This window comes from Aulonocara sp. 'chitande type north' Nkhata Bay, linkage group LG7 (genome assembly GCF_057382095.1).
Source record: "Aulonocara sp. 'chitande type north' Nkhata Bay isolate Kocher_YH1m ecotype deep benthic linkage group LG7, A_spYH_male_GT1.1, whole genome shotgun sequence".
Classification (NCBI taxonomy): Eukaryota; Metazoa; Chordata; class Actinopteri; order Cichliformes; family Cichlidae; genus Aulonocara; species Aulonocara sp. 'chitande type north' Nkhata Bay.
In genome coordinates, this window is record NC_141350.1 from 28,638,249 (window position 1) to 28,665,347 (window position 27,099).

The 27,099-nt window shown below is 43.1% G+C and overlaps 1 protein-coding gene across 2 annotated transcripts; it reads left to right on the top strand.

The window, feature by feature from the left end:
* Positions 1 to 229: 229 nt before the first annotated feature.
* Positions 230 to 23,350, top strand: npy8ar (neuropeptide Y receptor Y8a). Of its 2 annotated transcripts, none has more exons than XM_086299878.1 (5): positions 230 to 407; positions 12,569 to 16,489; positions 17,936 to 18,177; positions 19,566 to 19,712; positions 19,911 to 23,350. In XM_086299878.1, the coding sequence occupies exons 2-5, from the start codon at positions 16,181 to 16,183 to the stop codon at positions 20,359 to 20,361; spliced, it is 1,149 nt and encodes a 382-aa protein (XP_086156004.1). In that variant the 5' UTR covers positions 230 to 407; positions 12,569 to 16,180; the 3' UTR covers positions 20,362 to 23,350. The 2 variants fall into 2 exon arrangements, with proteins under 2 accessions (XP_086156004.1, XP_086156003.1); XM_086299877.1 differs by having other exon boundaries at positions 15,960 to 16,489.
* Positions 23,351 to 27,099: the final 3,749 nt, after the last annotated feature.

A 27,099-nucleotide genomic window follows, 5' to 3' on the forward strand; every position in this document is an offset into this window, starting at 1 on the left:
TCAGAATAAAGTTTGTGTATTTGTCAGGGTAGTAAAATGTGGGATTAATCCATGAAATGACTGCATGGATGCCGTGAATGTTCGGCTTCCCCCTCAGCATCTGGTCCTGGTGTTTGGATGCTGAGGGCCCCCTCAGACTCAGGCCTCCTTAAACGTGTTTACGACCCTGGGTAAAGCTGCTCTGTTGTCACTGCTCCCTCCCTCCCTCTGACTCCGCACTGGTTGGAGCTCCTCCTGCTCACAGGCGCCTCTCCGCAGATGGGTGACTGCTCCACTTCTCCCGCTCTTCTCCTCCCAAACACGGCGGCAGCTTCTTTCAGCTGTGTACCGCAGGCAGCAGCAGCCCCTGCGCCGAGCACAGAGGCAGGACTGACGGGAACCGCGCTCCAGGTGTAAGCTCAGCTCAGGTGAGGATCTTTGACGCTTTGTGTCTCTGTGCAGGACTGCAGCTGCGTCCATTTAAATGTGAGTCATGTGAACGTGTTGGCATTTCGCGCGTGCACCCAGAGAAGTGATCTCAGAGATGTGCTGTGTGTTCACCTTCCGATCAAAGCGTGAGACATAAAGGCTCACGTGCACGGACAGAAATTCATCTCAAAAGTTAAAATATGGAAGACCGAAAGTGCCCCCAAAAATCATGACGTCAACAAATTACTGATTAAAATGGTTAAAATGCTTTTACAGGCACCAGAAACCACACTGAAAATAACCATAACATCCACTGTAAAATGTGACACAAATGAAGAATAAAGTTTATGTAGTGACATCCCTGTAGTTCACTCACTGAAGGAGGAAACAGACAAACAAACAAACTAATTAATTAATTAATAGTGAGCAAACAGTGACTACAGTACAAAACAGACATTTTCATAATGAATAAATTATTAAAATAGAAGGTTAAAGGGAAGGTAAAACAACATCGCTTCAGTCCCATTTCATACATTCAGTGCCTGCACTTCATTTCTGCCTTTGTTCTTTGGTGTGTATTTTATAAGATTTAAAAATGTATTTAATATTTACTGGCATCAGCATCCTTGTCATAATAGTCAGTTGGAGAGGATATTAAATGGCTCAAACAATAATTATTTATTTATTATACTTGTAAATATGCGACACGTTGATAGGCTTCTTTCTCTTTTTTGTCTCTTAATGATGACATTTAATTTTATGTGTTTGTGTGCCGAACGCATTTGTGCTTCCACATTAAAGGCATTGATGTCTGTGGAGTGCTTCCCACATCTTGTTAACATAATCAGCATCATTTTAATCATCAGTTCAATGTCACGGTTTGATTTCGAGAGAACGCTGGACCTGTGTGAGGAAATGAAACAGCGACCAGACTGATCCACACGTTTGTTCTGCACACTTCATTCAGTTTTATTTATACAACGCCAAATTACAACAGCGCTCCCCACAGGGCACTTTGCACTGTAAAGACTGCAATCATACAGAGAAAACCCTGACAGTCATGTGACCTCCTATGACCGCCTACCTCACTCTGCTTTTCTTCCACACTCTTCAGTTTAAAAACAGTCACACTTCTTATTTACATGAAGCTGAGGTTCGAAACACCCTTGGTTCAGGTGGGTGAAGCTGGAGGGTGGTGTCAGGCTTCTGTCTTCAGGCTGGAAGCGATTGGTAAAGTCCTGCCTGTCAGGGCAGCAGACTCCAAGAGGGACGGGGAGCGTGAAGCTCCGGCTGGCTTGGACTCGTTGACGTCTTTCTGCACTTTTCTAAGTTTGTAGCATCAGTAGCAGAACAGCACCACTGTAGAGTCCATAATAATCACAGCTGGAAGGTGATCCTGGACTTTAAATGACTTTTGACCTGCTCCCACCAGAGCTGACACCTGTCCCACCTGCTGATCTGACCCTGAAGGTTTACCTAGAATGCACGCTGTGAGTGATCAGAAACGGGTCAAAGTGCTGCAGGTCGTTCCGACTCGGACAGATGATAACACATTTGTTCAGAGACCAGGTTCAGTCCTCAAACTGAGTATTTAACCCTTTAAAACCGGTCAGCGCGGACACGCTCCGTTTTGCGCAACTACTTTTAAATCCTTGTAGCACTGCAACCACGTGAGCTAGCGCAATAATTTTTTTTGCATATGAAACCGGAGGAGTTGTACTTACATCTAGGTCACAGTTTCCTTCCACATATAGCTTTGCAAAAACTGCATAAAAAGCACTTGCAGCAACAAAAACATAATATTCCAGAAACGCGCTTTGCCGATCCGATCAGCTGTTCGTAACACTTCCTACATTAGAATAGACGTCAGCGTGAGCTATCGCATGTCCTCCATTACCTGCCCAAAACCGGAAGTGACGTCATTTTCGCGGAAATGTAGTTTTTTACCATCAGGGCCTTATGAGCCTATACTGGTGTTTTTTTAAAAGTTATGTTTGACTTTATGACTTTCTGTGTCGTTTCTGGGATGCTCAGGACTCATATTGCACTGCTGGAAATAGTTTATTTTGATGCATATGCTGCTTTTTTGCAAATTTGCATTATAATATTTATTTTCGTTTTTCCTGCAGTGTATAAAAATTGGTGTATTTCAAAAATAAAAATATGAAGACACTCAAAATAAATTTCCTGTGGTGGGAAACTATTTTGTGCAACTTTTTTGTATTTACAGTTTTGAGGGATAAGCCTCTTATATTTCTCTAACTAGAAATATATGTTGAAAAAACAAAAACAATTTTCAATTTTTTTGTAGTTTATTGCACTTTCTTGCAATTTAGGTAATTTCTATGCACTTAATGCATGCATATTATTAAAATTTGGGCTATAATGGTTGTATTGATGTATAGCAACTCGAAATGCTCCCAAAAATGGCACTACAACATGTAAAAATATAATATAAGCTCTGGCAGACTTGGTTCTATGGTAGGTCTTAAAGGGTTAACTGATCTGGGTTCAGTTTCTATCAGAGCTGAACCGAGTGTTTCAGGCCTGAAAGTTTGATGTGGAGATCTGCTGGACTGATGAAGCTGCGAGGCTCAGACAGAGGGAGGCTGCCGAGCGGATGGACGGGTGGAGAACAACGGACTGACTGCCGTTAAACTCCTTGCTGTGAATGAGGACTTGTAATCCACTCTACCACAGTATTGTACACTGTATTCAAGTCTACAACATTAGGGGCGTGGCCTCTTTCACTGACAGGTGGATGGTGACACAGGCGGCTGTAGCTGCTAGCTGTCTGCTAACAGGATCTCTGGACTGTGTTTCTGTTGTTGGAGAATTTTAGAGTAATATTAATGACATCATGGGACCAATAATATGACTGCTGTGAGGTTACTGTACTAACAGAGCGTTCAAGAAGGTGGAGCTCCATGTCAGATTTAAATTCTAGGGTTTTATGTGGATGTTACTGAGCACTCAGTAGTGATGGTCTTTGGGTTTTATGATTTCAGTTTCTGATCATCTGTTCAGAGTCTGTGAGTACTTTAGTTTCCTTGGTTTTTCACATTTTACTTTGGTAGTTTTTGTCTGCTATGTCTAGGTTGAACTTTTACTTACTGTTCAGCAGTGGTTCATTCATTTCCTGTTTGCCCGTCCACCGATCGGCCCTTGGTGTGTATGAATAGTCCTGTCCTCCTGTCGATCATCTGCATGTGCTCTTTGAGTTCAGTTTCTGTGTTTTCAGATTTCTCTTCTTTGGACTGTTTAAGTAAAAAGGTTCATGTTTGAATTTCAGTCCTGGTCCTGCAAACATGAACAGTAAGGTGTGTGTGTGTTTTGCAGTTTTTGCAGCATTATCCTTACAGCTGTGGATCGCCTGTTTGTCCCATTGAGCTGCATCCGTCTTCTTGGCGAGCATTCACCATGTTAGGAACTTCAGCTGCTCGGTCGCTGCAACAGATTCTATTTGACCTTTGAACTGCAGCACAGCAGTGATTCTGAATGAAGGAAGACCTTAAACATGGCATCAGACTGACAAAGCGGAAACAAACATCCAGGACGCGGTGTGACGCCTGGCTTCACCTGAGCTCATGAAGCTCAGCAATGAGCTTTTGCACTTGATCTCCACGACTTCCTGTTCCTGTCTCGGAGCTCCTGTCCCTATGAAGAGTTTGGAGCTGACCAAATGATTTGATTTGGATCGAAAAGCAAAACGAAAGACAGACTATGTAAATGATTTTAACAGTTTTCCTACAGGGAAGGATGTGACATCACAGTGATGCAGTGAGTTTATCACAGAAGTGAATTCTCCAGAAATAAATTGAAAGAATCTGTTCTGCACACAGCGATAGAGTCAGGGCAGCCTGAGCGTCAGCGAGTGCTCTGAGCGTTACATCCTCCTGTCAGCTGACATCAGCGTCAGCTTGGCCCGCTGGACTGGTGTTTTACGCCGGCCCACGGCCACTCACCGATGACACAAAGAAAACAGGCATGAAATCTGTTAGAAGCCACAGTCTGCTCACTGCTGAGTCACTCAGGGCTGCTCAGGAACATCTGAGCCCCCCGAGCTCCTCAGACCTGCAGCTGTCTGAGGTCTACGGAAATTTGTGGTTCTCAGCTGAATGTGCTGTGGTGATTTGTCTGTTCTGCTTTTATTTTGGAGGTCAGGTTCAAATGTGGTGTAGAGAGGACCTGAACACTGGAGGCTTATCATTGGCTTATTTGAAAGTCCAGAGGATAAAGTCCAAACTACAACTGCATGTCCTCAACAAAAGACAGCTGTGAAACATGATTCAGAGGAAATATCACAGAAAAAAACAACTCTAACGAGAAGCTCAAAACACTAAAGAAACCAAACTCACCAAAAAACCAGGAAGTATCAACCAGGAAGTGAAATCCAGGAAGTGAAAATGTCTTCTAGTTACATTTTCAGAAAAGCAGACTTCCTGTTATCCTGCCATGTGACTGGTGACAGGTGAGCTTCCATGACTTCGTTGTCATGGTCGGTCTGTTGGGGTGCTGTCACAGCTGGGGGATCTTCTCGTTCTCTTGTAAGTAAAAGTGATCGTTTCTCAGCCGGCCATCTTTACATCAGTGAAATGTCGCTGAACGATGATGTGGTGGCATCAACATCGCCTCAATAAAACACAATTGTGTTTGCAGACATCTTCAGTGAAAAACACGTGAAACATGCCTCGCACTCCTGATTCACTCACTAATGGTTTTAGTGATGAGATCCCCCATGGGTGTTCTGTCCGGCTCTGGAGGATCTGTCTTTGGTTTCTGAGGATTTATGCCTCCGGGATAACACCTGATGTAGATCACCTCACCGTGAGGTGTCTGTGAGAGCTGAGCCACATGCTGTGAGTCAGTGGAACATGGCACTTGATGGAAACACCATTAATCATCCTGCCCCTCGTCCCTCGGTAACCAGGATGCCATCGGGCTTGTTAATCACGCCGTCGTCCCAAAATGAGAAGCTGAAGAAAATAAAAACGGTCTTCAAAGTCTGAACACCTGCGTGGATTTCAGCATGATAGAGGTGTGTCTGCTATCCAACAGGGGGCGCCTGCTTTGATTTATTTTTAATTTCTAAGTGATTAAGATGAATCATCACGTCTTGATGCATTATCCAGGTAAGTAAATCCCTAAAAGTTGATTCTGTTCAGTGATCACTCTTACTGTGTGCACGCTGAGCTGTTGAGAGTAGGATCGTTCGTTCGGGATGAGAACATCTCTGGAATCATTTTCATCATCATGCTAATTGTATTTATCTCACAGCTGCTGGAGGAAGTGAGCAGATTAGCTCCTTCCTGCTGCCTTTAGGGGTGTAATGGTCACCCTCGCCACCCCTCAGCCTAAACCAAGACGTAATTACAGCAGTGAATGAGAAAGCAGTGGGCTGTCTTTGTGTCTTTTAGCATCCCTGTTCCTGAATTGTTCTGTTATAAAAGCATTAGAGGGGCTGGACCAACGGGTGTTGGCTCTGATGGAATTGGGCTTGACTAGAAATCTTCTGTTGGGGGGGATTACCAACAGAGTGCCGTGCTGATTCTCAGCCATGAGCACGACCCGCGGGCTGCAGGACATGTTCACCTACTCATCACCGGTATGTGGAACCTCCACTTGTCTGTCCATCCATTCATCCATTTGGTGCTGCAGAGCTCTCAATTCAGCTCAATTCAGTTTTATTTATATAGCACCAAATCACAGCAACAGCTGCCTCAAGGTACTTTATATTGTAAGGTAGACCCTACAATAATACATACAGAGAAAAACCCAACAATCATGACGCCCTATGAGCAAGCACTTTGGCTACAGTGGGAAGGAAAAACTCCCCTTCAAAAAGAAGAAACCTCCGGTAGAACCAGGCTCAGGAAGGGGCAGCCAACTGCTGCGACCGGTTGGGGTGAAAGAAGGAAGACAAGATAAATACATTCTGTGGAAGAGAGACAGAGATTAATAACAACTAATGATTCAATGCAGAGAGGTCTATTAATGCATAGTGAGTGAGAAAGGTGACCTAAGAAGAAATACTCAATGCATTATGGGAATCCCCCAGCAACCTAAACCTACTGCAGCATAACTAAAGGAAGGATTCAGGGTCACCTGCCTTTTAAGCGTAATCTAAAACTAACTCTTTCGCGCTACGTCCACACCTACATGGGTATTTTTGAAAACGCAGCTGTTTCGTCCACACGTAAACGGCGTTTCGAATCACCGAAAACTAAGATTTTTTTTAAAACTCATTTTTTGCGTTTACGTGTGGACGAGGAATACAAAGTTCGTCATGCAACGTCAAAGGTATGTGCCTTTTTTCACGTCAGCTGTGCGCCACGTCATTGCTTACATGAGAGGAATTGCAGAATGGCAGATAGTCAGATTAACAGTATTTTGTCTCTATCTTCAGGTTTTACACACTTGCATATAAACACGCAGTTACTGTCCCTCTATTTAGAAAGGCAGAGGCATCACGGTGTGATTATTTTACATGTAGTTGTTTTTTTTCCTGTGTAATAATATTCAACATTGCTATCAATACATTTTTCAAAAAAATGCCTCTCTGTGGAAAATGGGTTTAAAAACATAAACAACTGTGGGATACTGTTTGTCTGTGATTTGAAGAGCCCAGCGCTGCTCCCGATGAAGGGAAAACCAATTCTGCAGGGAGACCTACCTCGGCACTTGTGCAGGTGAAAGCAAAGGTAAGATTTGCTTCACCATATTTTCTAGTCTTTGGCTTAGAATGAAGTTGGTTTGGAAACATATTCAGCGATGCTTCATCTCCTGCTTTGCATTTGTGTAAGCGCCCCGCTCTAGCAGTGTCCAAGAGTTGTTGGTTTTTTTTTTTTCCCTTTTCATGCTGCCCCCCCCCCCCCTGCAATGGCTCTGCACCCCCCTAGGGGGCGGGCCCCACACTTTGGGAAGGTCTGTATCAACTGAAGGCTTTTCAGAGAGTTTTTAGGACATCCTAGTAGCAGGGAATTACAGTAGAAGTAATAAATGCATGAACTGGTCAAAAATGACTCCAGGGTTTCTCATGGTGTTATTGGAGGCCAAGGTAATGCCATCTAAAGTAAGAGTTTGTTTAGATACCATATTTCTAAGATTTTCAGGGCCGAGTACAATAACCTCAGTTTTATCTGAATTTAGAAGCAGAAAATTAGAGGTCATCCAGGTCTTTAAAACTTTCCTGCAGTTTAACTAATTGGTGTGTGTTATCTGGCTTCATGGATAGATAAAGTTGGGTGTCATAAGCATAGCAGTGTATGTATGTGTGCTAGACCTTCTGATGATACTGCCTAAGGGAAGCATGTATAATGTAAACAGAATTGGTCCTAGCACCTACAGCGTGCTCTAATCATTCTAATAGAATATTATGGTCAACAGTATTGAACACTGCACTGAGGTCTAGCAGGACAAGCACAGGGATGAGTCCACTGTCAGAGGCCATAAGAAGATCATTTGTAACCTTCACTAAAGGTGTTTCTGTGCTGTGATGAGCTCTGAAACCTGACTGACACTTTTCAAATAAGAAAGTCTGCGGGTCTCCGTGTAATCGGTTTACTGTTCCAATACTTTTAGCCCTCACTGTACTTCCATCTGTGACTTCATCAAACATGTAAGAATAACCAGGAAGTGTGAGTACGCCATCTGTAATAGTGTGGTGAGCACATGAGCAGAGATTTCCTCCTCTTTGTGTGTCCTTGAATTGCATCCCGCCCTTCCCAGCTTCATATTCATTATGAGAAGTTTTTCCCCTTAGCTTTAAAGACACTTTCAATCCTAACAGACATTAAACCTGAAGGATCATTTCACCCCCACTGACCGCCCGGTCATGCCAACAATCTGAGCTCTGCGACGTGGCGGAGACAGACAGCTCGCCGGCCCGCAGGCACCACCGTCTGCATACATGCAAACTCGATGGCACGAAGCTGGCGCTAAGACGAAAGCGTCAGCCCTCTGGAATCATCTGCCACATCGAACTGATATCAAACATCAGGATGTGACCTCTGTGATGGCTGTCCTCACCCGCCTCCGCACAAAGGAAACCTTCATAGCTTAATCCAGCTCAGATTTCATGGCTCTGCTGCGTGGCTGTTCCACTTCCACACTCAGAGAAACACAAGTTATTTATATCCGTGCAGCCAGAACACACTCTTCCAGCAGAAAGCAGCCGCAGAGCGCCGAGAGCTCCCAGCCAACACGAACGTCTCAGTGCTGAACATTCGAAGCTCAAACACATTCAAGTTGTTGGTTTAATGTGTGCGTGCTCCCCCTCTGCTGCACAGACCACAAACATGACTGGCTCGACGCTGTGCTGCAGGTGACCTCCTTCCTGCAAGACGTTCCCTCTCACATCGACACACAGTGAGCTGCAGCTTCTGCAACTGTTCCGGTATTTTTTTTTCCCATGATGAGAGCAACAAACCAAACAGAACCTGCAGTTCCTCTGACGTCCAGCAGAGGCAGCAGTGAGACCGTCCTCATAGACTTCCATGTTAAAACAAACCTGTTTGGTCTCTGTAGATAATTTAAACCTTCATTATATTCGTTTAAGGAAGATATTTTTGTAACTCACCTGTTTGCATTACGAGGAGTGTGGCCTCTCTGACTGACAGGTGGATGATGACACAGGTGCTGTAGCTGCAAGCTGTCTGCTAGCTTCACCTGAACTGGACCTTTGGACCATGATTGTGCTTTTAGACATCATGTGACTAATAATATCGCTGCTGTGAGGTTACTGTACTAACAGACCATCTCAAAGAAATTCTAGGATCCTCATTGGATGTTACTGATTAGCTGGTGTCTATCTGATAGCTAAGCATTAACTGATAACTCAGCACCTTCTGGTTGAACTATGGTCATGGCGTGGCTGTAAGCTGTACTAACCAGTGACATAGAACATGAAGATAAATAATCTCAGTCACCCAAACCTGTCATGCACATTTTGAATATTTTACAGAATGTCAGCCCTAAAAAACGTTGATATTTTTTCCAGCGTTTTTGATTCTCACCACTTCTTTAGTTCGTGAAATGTTTGGAATTGATGAACAAATTTCAGCTGTTTTTATGGAGATCATCACTCCTATAACAAACAGATTAAGTCTTCAGACTGTGACGCCTGCAGTGGTAGTAAAACTGATCTGGGTTCAGTTTCTCACAAAGCTTTGTGTTTTTTAACCCAGAGTTTCATGTGGAGATCTGCTGGACTGATGAAGCTCAAACATGCAGCAAAAAGCCCAAAATGTGGACCTATGCAAGTGTACCTGAAGGGTCTGTGAGGCTGAACATGTTCACAGTGTGAAGGGGACATAATGCATCATTGATTAAACAAAGAGCAGCTGACTGTGATTAGTGTCTGATGGAACAACCCTGTTGCACAGCTTTCCTCTGCAGCCCACAGATTACACTGTGCACATTCAGTAAACTCAGAGTCTGAGTGCTCTGATTCTCTGCGCAGCTGCTGCTCGGTCAGGTCGGCTTAGGTAATGTGTTCTGAGGAAAGAGAAAAGGAAGAAGAAATGAAATATCAAAGATCAGCAAGGTCATCGGGGGTAAATGGGCAACTGCAGGCGGAGTAGCAGCACCTCCACGTCTTCACAGATTCTGGTCATGCACTTCATAACTTCACCGAAGGTTCAGGCATGCGCTCAGAAACAGCACATGCATGGCCCGAGTGGAATTCTGGTTCTCCTTCTTAAATTCACCACGATGATGTCACCCCGATCTTCCATCATGCTTTAAAAAGTGCACACTATGAGCGTCTCAGGCTGTCCTAAACTTGAGCCCCATCAGCTTCACGCCTGCAGGAGTCCAGCTGAAGTAGCTGAAGTACTAACAGCAGCCAGATGAACCCACTTGTGCCTTTTTCTGGACTGAGTTACCCAACATGTTTGATCCTGTGTGTGGACAGAAGAACCAGAGCCACCAGGCTTCTTTTATCTCCATGGACCAGCTCTTCATAGTCACATGAAGGCATGTGTGATGGAGATGGTGATCAGGTTGAAATTTTACTGCAGAATCTGCTCTGAATCTGTGCTGTGGGATACGACAGAGCCGCCTCTCACACTGTTCCCATTAACAGTGTTTCATAGAGGAGTTCAAAGCAGTGGGTGAACGTCAGCCTGTCGGCTGCAGAAAGTGAGCTGTCAGTCACAGATGGGAAGATGTGGGAGGAAGGAAGTTCAGACATTGTTCAGCCATCTGACGAGTGTGTTGGAGGACTTGTTTTAAGTTGGCACTCAAATCAACACGCTTTCATTTATGGGTAGAAATGAGGCAGAAATTTATCATAAAGCCTGAAAAATCTAATTTCAGTTGCTGTAGGAAATTTGAACCAGAGCTGAAAGATGCAGTCTTTTATTTTGAATCCCTTTTTCCTTTCAGAGTTGGAGCCATTAAGCTCTGCTTTTGCACTGAAAAACTGCTGGACTCTTACTGTGAAAACAGAGTCCAGCAAGCTGTTCTGCAATTAACTTCAATTCAGTTTCATTTATACTTAGTTCATTTACATTTATATATATTTATATAAATCACAATATTAATACTGTGAGGTAAAGATACTACAATAATACAGAGAAACTCCAGCAGTCACATGATTCTCCCCACCCACATCTAAAAAACCCTCCCTTTTAACAGGAAGAAAAGTCAGACAGAACCAGGCTCAGAGAGAGGTGGCCATTTTTTCACATCCATGACAGACTGTGTGGGAAACATGGATGCAGCCACCACAATGCCACTGGATTCTGGACTCTGTGACCTGAAGCCTTAGGCCCGGGGTGGCCAACTCCGGGCCTCAAGAGCTGGTGTCCTGCAGGTTTTAGATGGGTCCTTGATCCAACACAGCTGATTTAAATGGCTAAATTACCTCCTCAACATGTCTTGAAGTTCTCCAGAGGCCTGGTAATGAACTAATCATTTGATTCAGGTGTATTGACCCAGGGTGATATCTAAAACCTGCAGGACACCGGCTCTCGAGGCCTGGAGTTGGCCACCCCAGTCTTAGGCTGTGTCGAAATTCAGGGGCCACATCCTTCGGAGGTCACATTTGTAGGCCAATTACATGGTGACAAAGGCTGTCCAAATTCGAAGGTTGCTCCAAATGTGGCCCAGAAATGCATCCTCCTTTTCCCCAGATTTGAAGCATGGGCCGGGTGTATCGTTCGTGGCCCACCATATCCCAGGATTCATTGCGAATAAGGGTTGAAGAAAATCTTTTGAGAAAAACGGCAGGTGGTTGAAGTGAAGCAATCCAGAAATAAACTTTTAAAAGTAAGTACTGGTTTTTTTTTTGGTTTTTTTTTATCTCATTAAAAATATCCAGCGGAACAAATTTAGCATAATGAAAAGTCTTAAAAAATTCAATGTAGCTAACATTCGGTTGTTTTAGGACAAACCAACCAAAAGTCTGGCCCGTGAGCTGTGGTAAGGAAGCAGACTCAACCATGCTGTGCTGAAGTTTATGGTTAAATGAGCTCTCATCCTGTATAAACCACTAATAAATAAGACAGGCAATAAATGGAGAAGTCCTCCTCCTGTGTCTGTGCTGTTTGTCATGCTTATATCATACAATTTGAGCATGTCACTTTTGTTATAAAGCCCAACATTTCTGCAGGATCATATGTCCTGTTTCTCCTTTCTCTTTTTTTCCTTCTTAAATTTCTCTTTAATTGTCCCACACAGGGAAATTTGATTGTAACAGCAGCCAGAAAGACACATATACAAACAAACAGGACACAGAACAGAAACATACACAATTTTCTTTCTTACATATTTACATCAAGGACAATGGTTACTATAAACGGAGTAGTGTACAGTTATTAAATTAAATAAAATTAACTACAGATAAGAAGCAAACCCAGGTTGTGGTGCGAATCGGTTGATTAAATTATTGCAGTTACAGCGCAGATGTAAACATCTATGATTGTTGGGAGCAGTTTTGATTGTACAGTCTGACAGCTGCAGGGAGGAAGGACCTGCGGAAACACTCCTTCATGCATTGGTGCATGAAGGATTTTAAATGATTGTGTGATTTAAATACATAAAATATGTCCATGTGATTCTATTAGAAAACTTTGTTTTCATCTTGCAAGTTAACAGATATTTGATAAACTTCTCCTGCTTTTGTTGTTAACTGCCATGGCTGATTTTCTTCTGCAAGCGTCCAGAGTAAGGAGAGACTGAGAAGGGACAGAGGCTCTTCATCCCTGATGAAACACCAGCACAGGTTCAGCAGTGTGTGAGGAAGAGGAGGAGAAAAAGGAGCCAGCAGCAGCTGAGAGATGAAGAGGAGAACAGGGGGAGAACAGGCAGCTGTTCTCTGTACATGAAGGATGGCTGAAAATATTTAAAACAGTTTTCAGATATTTGCTTCGTGTATTTGCAACACAAACTATAACAGCTGCATATAGGGAACCACTGACTGATGTTTATCCTGCAGGACAGGATCTGACAGGGAAAGAAGAGAAAATAAAAGTAACCATAGACAACTTTGATAATGATCTGATTTATCCAGAATGTATTTAGTCAAAATATTGTTTTCATCACAATGGGATTGTACTGGTTTCAGTGGGAAAAGTATGCAAGTAAGAGGTACAAAGAGCTGTGAAAAGCTGTACATTCATAAAGTATGTATGTAAAATACAATATTTTATAACGATGTTGTTTCTGTGTCATCTCTATTCCTTGAGACTCTTTTACCCAAATATCGGCCTCTTTAATGCTCTGATATCTTCAACATCTTAAATAAATTATATTGCCCAGTTTTCTCATCAATAAAAGAATATTTACTGCATCAGTCTGATTTCCATTTTATGTGAAATGTACAAGGATCAAATCTTTGTAGTTAATTTTTGGGATTTTTTGGGATATTGCCCTTTAATATAACTAAAGATTTCAGCCAGTGGTCACTGTATATTAATATTTGTCTGTTAGACAGTCACAAGTTATAAATGATATGAAATAGAAATATATATACCTTGAATTTTAACTGAAATATAATATTTGAGACAACTGAGTTAAATTTCACCTCTGAGGATTTTTTTTTTTCAAAAAATGAAGTATATATAGTAAAATATCAATAATGGAAATCATTTTACATTTATACCATCAAAATGAAATGAGACATTTCAAGAGCTACACTAGCAAACTATTTTACTAGCTAAACTTAGCATAATTGGCTCAGCACATGGCTGTAATGTTCACCCAGATACATCACACGGAGATGAAACAACACAATTTTCTTCAGTAAAAGTAAAAAAAATGACATAAAATAAAGATTTTCTCTATTTCTGTCAAACCACAGCTGTAGCTGGTTTTGGACACATGTAGTAGCATACCAGCTGAGCAGACAGTGGGCGGAGTCAAGTTGAGACATTGCAAAATTCATTGTTGGAACATTAACAGTAACCTTGTCGGGTTTTCTGATAACCTCCTGCATGAAATCCGCAGAGACCTGTGGGCACTGTCTTTGCCGAACTGACATCCAGCAGATGTCAGAGGAACTGATTGATCTGGGTTGCACCTTTTGGATGTTTTCAGCTCTTGGGTCTCTGTTGGGCTTTTTCTATATGACCAACTACATTTTGCAGCCAGACGAGTCGCCCCCTGCTGGCCATTAGACAGAATGACCGAACACCTGCCTGGAGACAGAAGATTTGTTGTCAGGCGATGATGTAGTAAACATGCCATGTTTTGTGATGTTTTTCTGCACAGCAGAGGAAACACATTGTTTCCAGATGTTACTGGTGTTGTCTCGTCAACATCTGTCAAGCTGCTGTCCTGTGTTGGAGCTTTACGTGTGCATATTTTAAAAACAGTGTGGATCTCTGAGTGTTCTTGTGCAGGAGCGAGGGAGCAGCAGATATGGAGCTGTGTGATGGCTGCCATGACAAGCGGGTGGCTGCTGCGAGTGAGTCAGAGCGTGGCTGTGCACAAACACCTGTGAGTGTGTCTCATTTGGTGGCAGTTCAGTCCCTCAGGGCTGATGAAGGCTGTCAGTGGAGGGCGAAATGAAAGAGTGGGCGAGGCAGACAGCTGATGGTGTCGATGTGCATGTGATCAGAGGATGCGCGCTGCCTGCAGCAGCTGATGGTCTAAAAGCTGTATCTTAATTAAACCGTTAAGTCAGCACGTCGCAGATAAGTGAGAACACGGGTCGTTAAAACGATACTGAGTGTGGGTGTGTGTATAGTTTGTGCACATGTGTAAGAACATTACATATATCATACATGACAGTTCAAACTCTGATATTCTTTAAAACCACAGAGGGCTACAGTGTATCAGCAGCTGATCTCAGCTTATAGTTGTTAGCATCAGAACCTTTCTAGACTCCCTGCTCCACAGGGGGTGCTCTCGAGCTGCTCCGGAATGAGAGGGGCTTTGTGGAGCTGCAGAACAGAGCGGATCATCATTGTTTTCTGTCATCTGATCAGTATCTCTGAAATTAGAAATATCCTGTCTCAGATTGACACTGAAAAAGTAGTTCATGCATTTAGTACTTCTAGGCTAGACTACTATGATTCGTTATTATCAGGATGTCCAAACAACTCCCTGGAAATCCTTCAGTTAATCCAAAATGCTGCAGCAAGAGTACTGACAGGGACTAGAAAGAGAGAGCAGATTTCTCCTATACTGACTTCCCTTCATTGGCTCCCTGTTAAATCCAGAATTGAATTTAAAATCCTGCTCTTTTCATACAAGAATAATCAATAAATAATTAGGCCCCATCTTATCTTAAAGACCTTATAGTACTGTATCACCCCATTAGAGCACTTCACTCGCAGACTGTTAGTTGTTGTTTCTAGAGTATTTAAAAGTAGAATGGGAGGCAGAGCCTTCAGCTTTCCATCCCCTCTACTGTAGAACCAGCTTCTAGTTTGGATTCAGGAGACAGACACTATCTCTACTTTTAAAATTAGGCTTTAAAGTTTCTTTTTTACTAAAGCATATAGTTAGGGCTGTATCAGGTGACCCTGAGTCCTTTCCTTAGTTATGCTGTTATTGGTCGGTCAGTGCACATAGCTGCCCGTCCCTGAGACTGGTTTTGCCGGAGGGTTCTTCTTGTGATTCGATGCCATACAAATAAAACTGAATTAAATTAAATCGTTGCATGAGTTATGGTGAGAGCAAACTACAGTCTGATGATTTGGAAGGTCTGACTGTTGGAGAGCTGAGCTAGGATTTGTTTTTTTTCTGCTACTTGTGCACATGGAGCGACTGTCGGGCTGTGAGGAGTGTTTTTAGGCTTCCTGTTTGAAGTGCAGCCCTCACGCTGCAACGTTTTAGCAAACGCCGACAGTCAGATAGTTGGAGAGTGGTTTTTCTGCCGAGTGTGTCCCAGTGAGCTGGGCTGCATAATGTGCCATTACACCCACGCTGGCAGTGTACGCTAACGAGTGTCTCTGGACGATGGAGTGCAGCTCAGCATGAGATAGCAGCATGTGCTGATGTATTCATTCACTCCTCCTCTTCACCTTTCTCCTCCTCTGCCTGTCCGCTGAGAGCTCCTCATCTCCATCTTATTACTCGCTGCTGTTTTGTGTTCTTTGCAGAAAACGCTGCTGCAGAGCTGATCCCCGGGGAAAGAAACACAGGACGCCATATTTGATTCCATCATCCAACTCCTCACAGCACGTAGCTGGGTGCTGTTCTCCTCCTCCTCCTCCTCTTCCTCCTCGCCCCTCATTGTGTTCTGATCCTCTTTATTGTTGGAAGTTGAGTCGCCACCGCTGGGTTGCCCGCTCCCTACTTCCTCCTCCTCTCCCTTCCTGCCATGTCCAACGACAGCGGCGTCCTCCACGTCTGGGAGGCCTCCGATTGGGCAGACACCTCTCAGTGCCCTCCCTCAGTAGGCGGGGCAACATTCCTCATCGTGGCATACAGCGCTGTCATTGCCATTGGGTTGCTAGGCAACGCAGGTCTGGTGTTCATCATTGCCCGGCAACAGGAGTTGCGCAACGTCACCAACATCCTGATCGCCAACCTGTCGTGCTCCGACATCCTTATGTGCATCGTTTGTCTGCCCGTCACCGTCATCTACACGCTGATGGATCGTTGGGTGCTGGGGGAGGCCCTGTGCAAGGTCAGTGTGCCGTGCACGCTCACCGCTGCTGGGACAACAGCACTCACCAGTGTGCAATCATCACCTTTTCCTTCAAAAACAATAAAGAGACGACAGTGAGAAGCTGTCTGCAGGGCTGTGTTGTCAGCCTGAGCACAGTTTCACACCGAGCCTGCAGCTCCTTCCTCCTGGAGTCAGCTGCAGGAGTATCTGAAGGAGCTGCTCTTCTTCAGGCAGCTGTAAAGGACTTGAATACCTGAATATTATACGCTTCATTTCTGGCACTAGATGCTTACTTTTACTAAGATAATCATTCTTTGTTGACATGGAGTTTCTAAGTTATGATTGTTTCTTTTATTTTAACTACTGTAAGTGCTGCTAGCTTATGACTGCACTGCTGAACACTGAATTAATGAGTGTTCAGAACACAGGACGTGCTTTTAAAATAGATTTTAAATCTCAAGTGTGTTTTTCCTGGTTAAATAAAAAATAAAACCATAACCTTCACATTGGCAGAACCTCACTCTGGGCCACCGGCCTGATAAGCTACCACTGAGGCACCTTAGACAGGAACGGTCCAGGCTCACTGGCCAGCACTTTCCAGTGACTTTCAAAATAAGAGTCATCCAGCATTGTCAGACAGATGTAAAATTAAAAACGAGCCGGGGGGGGGGGCAATCCAGGTGCTGACTCTGCCCACCCTGAACATGGATTGCATACTCCTTTTATCCTCCAAAGTTGTGTTGATAAATGAAGACCGTTAGCTTTCCACTGCTTAGTGATGCAGATGAGTCAGGTACGCAGGTGAGACCAGAGGATGATACAAGCCTGTGTTTGTGCTTCCTCTGGAAGCATGTCTATGGGAGCAGAGGGATAAGTGGTGGTCTGCTCCACACAGGAACGTAATGCTTCTCAGTCTGAGTGACCGACCACCTGAAAGCCTGAGCAGCCTCTGGCTTCACAGATAACAGATCGGTTTTAATTACAAGTTTGTGTCACCTCATTTAATAAAAATCTGAAATTAGACAGCAAACAGCAGCAACTCAGAGCCGCTGACGTTACAGATCTAGAAGTTCAGTAGCACCAGATCTGATGGAGCAGAGATGAAGAACAATGCTGACACGGAAGTGAGAGCCATCCATGGCAGTGTTTCATGTGCCCAGCAGGCCGAGCAGCACTTTACCTGCAGACCAGGTACCGCCTGCCCTGCTCACCTGTAGGTGTGTTCATTCACATTTTAAAAGAGAAAAAAAAACTTGCCTTCATTTGCTCACTGTGAGGTCATCATGAAGCTGTCAGCTGATGTAACAGGGGAAACTGAATACATTTGGATGAATGGATAAAAGTGTGATGTCACAGCGTGAAGGTGGAGCTGGTCATGACCATGGGGCCGCGCTCTCACAGTGTACCGCGAGCTCGATAACCACACCTTCAGTTTGTCCTCTGCTGTGTTTCGTGCCCGTCCAGGTGACGCCCTTTGTTCAGTGCATGTCGGTGACAGTGTCGGTCTTCTCCCTGGTGTTGATCGCTTTGGAGCGCCATCAGCTGATCCTCCATCCCACTGGCTGGTCCCCCGCCGCGGGACACTCCTATCTGGCTGTGGGGCTGACATGGCTGGTTGCCTGCTTCATTTCACTGCCTTTCCTCTCCTTCAACATCCTCACCAATGACCCATTCCAGAACATCAGCCTCCCTGCCAACCCCTTCAGGTGAGATCTGGGATACAGGTGTTTCTTAGCTTCAGTCCAGAGATGCTGTTTCATTTTAAACTGAAGCTGAGCTGAGCTATGAGGACACATAACTGATTTTCTCAAAGCCCAGAGTTTATTTTTATTCTTTGGAAATGTTCGGTATTTGTCACACAGCCCAAAACGCCTTGGGCTTGTTTTGCATTTAGCTAAAAGCAGCGTAGCCCTAAGATGTTCAGCAGCAGAACTCATCAGGGGAATAAAGTCTGCTGCAGCACAATAAATGAACCTGAATGTGTCTCAATCCGACCGTCTGGACATTAGCCTGTCAGAAATACTTAATGAACACTTTAAGAAAGACCTTTTATCCTCGGAGGTTCCTGTACCAACTGAAGTCTTTAGAACCGGTTCAGGGCCATCAGAGTCACTGAAGGAGGTGTTTATTTACAGTTCTGATTTTGTGGAAGAAGAATGTCAGCATTTGTTGGAGTTTCTTTAAATTCCGCTCTGGTGCCTGGTGATAGAGACGCAGAGAGTGTTTCATCCACAGAGCCTGACGCTGTCTGAGACTTCAGGGTTCATATCTGGATACTGAAGAGTTTGTATTTACTTCATTTAACAAGAAAACTGAAGATGCATTTCTGTTGGCTCAGACAGTCAGGGAACAGCACTGTATCTGCTTATCAGCACATCTAAAACCTGAAAACGTTAATGCAAGAAGGTGAGTGGACCTGCCGATTTCAGACTCTGATTACAGGACTGAGACAAAGACAGCTTTGCTCTAAGGTCAGAGAGAGTATGATTTAGATATGAAGGGACCTGGTTTTATTGATTCTGGTGTGCAAGCAGGTAAAAATTCAAAAAAAGCCACTAATGTAGTACCAGTAAACCCCTGTACATCCTCAGTACGTTCCCAAACATGTATGTTCCAGAGAAGCAAGCGGTTCATACGAGGTTCAGTCAACAAACTGAAAAAGCCTCTTTTTCAGAGCCTTCCTCTCATGAACCTCTGGGCAGTTTCATCTGTTAGTTTCTGATCTCTAAGTGAAAATTCTGTTACATATTTATACCTCTGAGATTAGCGCTGGATGCCAAGCAGGTGAAAATGCCATCAAATGGGTCAGACATAGACTTAGACTTAGAGCTTTTTATTGTCATTGTGCAGTTTCTTGCACAGCAAAATTGGGTAAACTTCTGGGTCAGGAGTGAAGTAATGTTCAGAACTGTCACCAGAGGTTGGACACCAGCCTCAGTAAAGTTGTGCTCAGTGGTATATTACATCGAGGCACAGATGTTTTGGGATATTGCTTAGTGCAGAAATTACATGAAATCTTCAACTTCCTAAATCAGTGCTTCTAAAAGTTAAATAAGTGTTTCCGTTTTCATTATCCATGTCTGTCTTGTTTAAGGGATCATTTGATCTGTATGGAGCTGTGGCCGTCAGACAAGCATCGCCTAGCCTACACGACCTCGCTGCTTATCTTCCAGTACTGCCTGCCCCTTCTGCTGGTGCTCCTCTGCTACCTCCGGATCTTTCTACGCCTGAGACGTCGCAGGTCACACAGCTTTCCGTTCACTCACTCTGTGATAACTCGGTTCATCCACATCATCTTTAACTGTTCGTGTTATCGTGTCAGATTAGAGCTCTGTGTGGACACTGTGTGTGGTTACGCTGTGAGTTAATGCTTCTTGAGGTTTGCTGTGACATTTCCTGGTGGATTGTCTGATGATGGATGTCATGCTGTGTTGTGCAGGGACATGCTGGAGCGCAGCAGGAGGACTCGAGGAGCCCAGAGGATAAACGTAATGCTGCTAGCCATCGTCATAGCCTTTGCTCTGTGCTGGCTGCCACTGAATGTCTTCAACACTCTGTTTGATTGGCACCACCAGGCCCTCCCAGACTGTCAGCACGACACAGTCTTCTCTGCCTGTCACCTGACGGCGATGGCCTCTACCTGCATTAACCCCATCGTTTACGGCTTCCTCAACAGCAACTTCCAGAGGGAGCTGAAGTTGACACTGCAACGCTGCCAGTGCGGCAACCGGGCTACAGAGAGCTACGAGAGCTTCCCCCTATCCACCGTGGGCAGTGAGGGCATGACCAAAGCAACGTCACTCAACAGGATGGGCTCGATGTGCATCCCCTCACCAAGACCTGAGATTGGTTCAGCAATACTTGCCAAGACATTACCAGCTGCCACCTAAAATCAAGGATTATGAGAACTGTCTTCTGACAGGTGGTTCATCAGCGGTTCACAGCTGGAGGCAGTGTGCTAACAGCTGGCTGGGATGGCTGTGTAATCAAATGCTGCTTCATCTTGGCTTGGGTTCCATCACTTCACTGCCAGAGATAAACAGCTGATTTGACCTGTCACCAAATGTTTGGTGACAGGAATGAATGAAGAGGCTGAACGATGCTGCTTTGAGTCCCGAACACGAGCAGGAATCCTTGTTTAGAGTAACTCTACTGAGTGACAGAAGAGAGAGGAGGCAGGAGAGCTGGTAGCAGGGACTTTTCAGTAAGACACGCCCCTTAGTTACTATAACTAGGGCTATTAGTTTTAGCTTTTCTCGAATGTTGTTTGAGTGCTGCAACCAGCCATTCTACAGCATGTCAAAATGGCAACATTCTAACGACATTCTAGTGTCATAGACACAGTGGTGGGTTCTGTTGGTCAGTCTGTTGGTTGGACAGTCTGTCCACCAACAGACTGACTGACAGAACAAGCAGCTAACCAAAAGACCATACAACCAACAGACTAACAAACCAGCTGACCAAAAGACCATACAACCAACAGACCAACCAATGGACGGAGCAGCTGATCCACAGACCGTCCACCCGACAGACCGACAAGCTGACCTACAGACTGTCCACCCAACAGACCAACACACTGACCAGCTGACCGACAGACCATCCACCCAACAGACCGAACAACAGACCAAAAAGCTGACCCACAGACGGTCTAACCAACAGATGGACTGACCAATAGACCGACCAGCTGTTCAAAAGATCGTCCAACCAAAGACTTTGGTGTTGAAAGAAGTGAAATCAGCTCACCTAACAGAGTGTCAGCAGCTGCAGCGCCATATTTTCTTCACATTTTTCTACAGACAGAACCAGTGGCCCCTCCCACTCTGCAATGAAGCAGGGGATGTTGGTGGAACCAGGTTACACTGCTTTGAAGTTTGTTTTGTGCAAAGAGCTCAGCAGGAGCACAGACTGTTACTGCTGCTGAAAAATGTACTAAAAACTGAAGGAAACTAACAAAATCAAGTTTAAAAAATGGTTCTATTACCGAAGCCAATGTGAGATCTCTGGCTATCTCTGCCAACATTTACTGCCAAAATTCTTTTGCAGTTCTTCAGTTTACTTTCAGACACAAATTATTTAGTGTTGCACACAGGTGTTGATTTGATGAGATGAAATGACGACTGTGACTGACAGTTGTATAAAATCACCTAGCAATCGGGTTAACATTTGAGACCATTTTAAGTAGCTGAGTAAAAGCTGTAAAAGTTAGTAGTAGGTCCCAGGTAAAGTGTCAGCATTTTTATTAATCCTTTATTTATCCAGGTAAAAAATCTCATTGAGATTAAAAATCTCATTTCCAAGAGAGACCTGGCATCATAGCAACAAAATAGGTATGTGGTATGTGACTTTTTCTATCTTGAACAGCATAGAAATAAAACCAGAGCTCTGTCACAGCATGCCAGTGTTGCAGGCTGTTTTAAAGCAGTTAAAGTAGATCTGTCCCGTTCTCTCTTATTGTCTGTCACATATATCCTTTTCATTTTAAACATCACCAAAATTTCAAATATTGTGCTCAGAGTATGTAGAAATAATCACTGAGGCTGTGCACAGCTCTAAATTAATTTAATCTTTTTTCTCTATTCTTAGAACTGTATTTGATGCCACAGACAGAGATGATGTCCTTGAATAGTCATCTCATTTCACCCACTTCTGCTAAAGGGGGGGCAGAAATTAAATGAATGTTGGTTTACATTACAGGGAATGAAGTGAAGGCCTAATGTTTAATTAATAGTGGTTCATTTGAGCTACTCTGGCTCAAGATTAATAATACATAACTCAGAATTAGGATAAGAGGACCCTTTCAACACAGAAGTCATTTTAATCTCTTAGTATAGACATGCCTTGTATTAATGGTTTGGGGTTTAGTTGAGTTACGTTAGGTTAGGTTCAGTTGAGTTCAGTTGATGAGTTCAGTGAGGTGGGGTGTGGTTGGGCGAGGTTGAATTGATGAGTTGGGTTGAAGTGAGTTTGGTTGAGTTGGGTTAGGTTAGTGTAAACGATGTGCAACAGACCCGACCACATCTCAGCGCTTTTCTGCGTACACTTTTCTTTATTGCGATTACTGTTCATAACAATACTCACACTGCAGCTTTCCAGCTCACAGGAGAAGATTAGTAACTTACATGCAGTGGAAAACAATATGGTTGCAGGTTATATGGTCATATGGTTAACAATTGCAGAAGTTGTTAATAAAATCCACTGAGTGAGTGACTCTGTGCTAATGTTAGCGTTTATATACTTGAGCCGATTTTGTCCTAATTTCAGTGACTGCATCTTAAATAACATTTTTAAAGATGTTGTTTAGCCTTATTCTGTGCTGAATGAAAAGAAATGTTTCACACTCAGTTTGTAGCAGCTTCACACACTCTTACACTATTCTACTGTTCATGTCAGATGTACTGTTATAGTTACAGTTACTATTACACTTACAGTTATCCATCCCTGTCTTTCTTCCTTTTTGTTAAAGCATAATTTTTATTTCTTATATCTCTAAAATCTCCTCCTGTCTTTTGCAGATGGAAAATAATGCCGTTTTTGGGATTCTTTCCAGTACGGGTTTTCAATTTGATCAACATTTGAGCAATTTTAGAAGCTATAAATTTTCCATACATCCGAATGATAACAAATGTTAAAAGACCCAGTTTCTAATCTCCTTCTTAAAAAATAAAACCTATCTGGCTGTGCATGTTTGTTCTCTCTGTGGAGTCATTTCTGTTTTAAACTCATTTCGTTTTTGGTTCAAATGACCAAACGTGGGACCAAACTCTTCTTTCTCATATAACTGGGGATGAGTTTCCTCTGTCAGCTTCTTCATGCCATTTAAGTGAGAAAGGTGTAGTCTGTGTGGGGCTGTTGGGTAATGTAGTGCAGAATGTTTTCATTAAAAACACTAAGTTTAAAGTTGAAAAGTGTCTTTGTTGTTCTTTCCTTCTCAGGCAAGAAACTTTTGTGGGATCCTGCCCATAGAAAACATAGAACACTTTTTGCCAATCTCCCTTCAAGACCTTCTGCACCTCTGAATGGCTGTCAATATGCTTCTTCTTCTTAAAGGGCTTCATATAAATCCCAATATTACTACCAGAAGAGCATGAGAAGAGTCTTGAAGGTCTTGACTGCCCAAATTAAAAACAGGAAAGGTTTCATTCTAGCTCACATACCTTCTTCCTGTTCCAGGATTAGTTCAAGAAAATGCTGAATTTCTCAAAACTGCGGTTTTCCTCAACATAACAATCCAGGTGGATGTTTTCAGATTTTTACAGAATGGATTTTGGAAGAGGAAGCGAGCTGCTCGCTAGCAACACTAACACTAACCTAACAGTAACAACACAATCTGCACCCAGATGGATTGGTCCAGAGGGAATGAGAGTGGATGGCTGGCAGAACTGGATGGGGTAATGATTGATTGAAGAGGCTTTTTACAGGTTAGAGTTATTAGTATTTGCTCTTTTAACTGCTCAGGCATCAGTCTCTATGGCTGAAGAACACTGCAGTTCTTCTGCTGTCCAGCAGAGGCAGCAGGGTTTACAGTCTGATACACAAACGTTATAGATAATTTCCTCCTTCATAACAGCTGTATGGTTGGAAGCTTTTTATAACTCACTTGTTTAATGTGTTTATTGTTAGGGGCATTGCCAGTTGTGCGAATTTTTCTAATTACAAGTCATATTAATGTTCATGTCTTATTTTTTTAAGCTGAGCTGCAGTCTGTGCACAAGACAAATAAATTCAAAACTTGACTTTTTTCCCCAGAGACAGTGTTAGAAAAATATCTGTGTAATCTGATGACTGATAAATAATGAAGTCATTAGCTGTAAAGTTCCAGACTGTGGCCACACTGGTGACCATTCTTATGTTTTGATCTAAGTTGAACTTGTAACCTGCAGTGAAATCAAAGCGCACAGCTCCCTCAGAATGCTCACACCTCTGCTCGGTGGATCTCAGAGAGAAGAAATGAGCCAGGTCTCCTGCTGAGCGGGCCCCTTCAGGAGGCCGAGGAGGTGGCATTGGAGGCTAGAGAGCTCTCTCGTTTATCCCCACACAGCTCACTGCTGTGCAGTCAGGCTGCTGCCATCAGACACTGAAGGAAACCTGCACAGGTGAGCTCACCTGAAGTTCACATAGTGACCACCGGTGTCAGTAACAACAGTGATGTCCTGGAAGCTGTGCAGAACTCTTTAACATTTGCATCTTAAACCTTTTTTTAAGTGAACAGCACAGACAGCAGGAAGACCCCAAACACCACAAGAAAGGGAGCGCGCACACACACAAACACTTTCACAAACACAGACAGACACATACACACACATGTTGGTATTACAGCAGCACCGGAGCGAAGAGAGCGGCTGTATCCCAATTCAGGTTCTGCAGCCTTAAAGTAAGCAGCCTTAACGGTCCCCAAGGGCCGCGAACTCAAAGAACGCTAAGGCTGGAAGTGCGAGGCTTGTAGGCTTGTGAAATGGGACGGTCTAGCCTCCGTCGCGCTGCCCAGGTTGCCTAGCAACCATGATACTAACTGCTGGAAACATTTCATACAGCTTTGTATGACAGAAATGAAGGAGAATATATTTTGTTTCTACAAGCGCTTTGTGTGATTTGATAAGTATCTGAGGCTGAGACCACAGGACTGTAAACATAATTGTTGGGCTTCATTTCTGTGCTGAACAGTCATTTTAAGATTAGCTAGTAAATAACAATTAGCTAATGTTGTTCATGAGACTAAAATCATCTCACTTTGGTAATGTAACTATAATATGGTCAATATTATAGTTATTATATTAATCATTATTAGTTATTACAGCAATGAGTTTGAACTCTGTGTCAAATACTGAGCTTCAGTAAAGATTCAAGTTGCATTTATTTATATTTCCTGTCACCTTAAATCTTCACTCAAAGACACTCAAGTATCTTTGACAGTGTATATATAGATGTATCATATAGTAGGGCTGCACGATTTTGCATAAAATGAGAATCACGATTTTTTGGCTTAGAATTGAGATCACGATTCTCTCACGATTTTCTTTTCCAGTATAAATATTTATTGTATACAGTATAAATTCCAGTATAATAATTCCAGTATACAGTATAAATTCCAGTACACAGCAAATTCAAAAGTGTTAAATGTTTTGGTGTTAATAGTCTTCTTGCAAAAGTAGAGTTAATTTTACTCTAAGCAGAGTCACATTCTTTTAATGTAACTCTGAGGTCTAAAATGATAGTAGTTAAAATCGAGTGTTAAAAATGAGTGTTTCTCTGTCAAATCTGGAGGTGTTACAATGGAAACATTAACTCTTGACCTCTTAACTCTGAACTCCTACAGGGGCTATGACACCAATAGAGTAAATTCACAGACTCCGCCCCCAGCACGGCTCCAATCGAAGCTGAAGTGAAGCCGTTTCAGAACATTTTGCTCTACATATTTGAGTTGTTTGCCATGCTTGGTAAGTCATTTTTTCAATGATTGTTTCAATTATTATTATGAGCTTTTACTTCTGTGGCTCTTTGGAGTTGAGACAAAGCTGTGTGAAAGGCATTAGCCATGTTGCTCGGTGATAGCATAATATTCTGTTTTAGCTAGCTGAAAGGTATTGTTTGCGGGCAAATACCACAGCTTTGAAAAAAAAGCTTGCATGTGAATTTTCAGTCAAACCTTTGGTCAAATACACCTAAAACAATGTCTAGAATGTGAAATGTTGGTATAATGGTGCTACTTGAAGCCTGAAAACGATCGCCCATGAAAAAAAACAAACGAGCAAACAGCAGTAGCAGACGTCCTGACTGGATTCTACGTTAGCATTTAGATCCCTCCAGAGTTTTGTGCACACGGTTTAGGTAAAAATGAAAAAGGTTGAGGTTTTACATTTAGTTCAGTATTACCTGTTGCCTGTGTCCTTGTCTTTTGGGAAAATACTTTACACAAGTAATGGCTCAAAGAGGATTCCTTTTTTTTTTTTTTTTACTGTGCTGCAATTGTTTACTGGATTATTTGTGCCATTAATTAGTGTCAACTAATTTTTATTAAATCTCCGCACAGGATATGCTTGTGAAGATGGAATATGGGGGAGAGCAGAAGTGCGTTGAAGTTCCACAAAGGGATGAATGAAGGACATGCATATTGTATTGAAGAAATAAGTGATGAGAATGCTGTTATTTGCATTTACCATGTCAGACCTTTTGATAAACAAAATTCTAATGAAAGTGAGAACATGTATATTTCCAGTATAAATATTTATTGCACTTATTAGCTGCACATCAACTTCGTAACAGTTGAGACTGAACATAAAAACAATAAATAAACATAAAAACAACAAATGTCTCAGGTTTTGTTGTTGCCGCAAAATGTTGTACTGCTTGAAATTCCGTCTCCACCGTTGCTCGACACTGCGTGTATAGAGCAGGTAGTGCAACAATAGAAAAATAGTTGCGGGACGGCACTGTGTAGCGTTTGTCTAGGGTGTTGATCATTTTCCTAAATCCCTCGTTTTGCACAGTGTTGATGGGAGCCATATCTTTGGTCAGGTGATAAGTGATAGCCTCCGTAATTTCTTTGTGCCTGCGGAAGTTCGACGTGTATAGGGAAGCGCTGTATAAGGTTTCCGTTATTGATGTTTGGGTGGTTGACCGGGACGGATTTT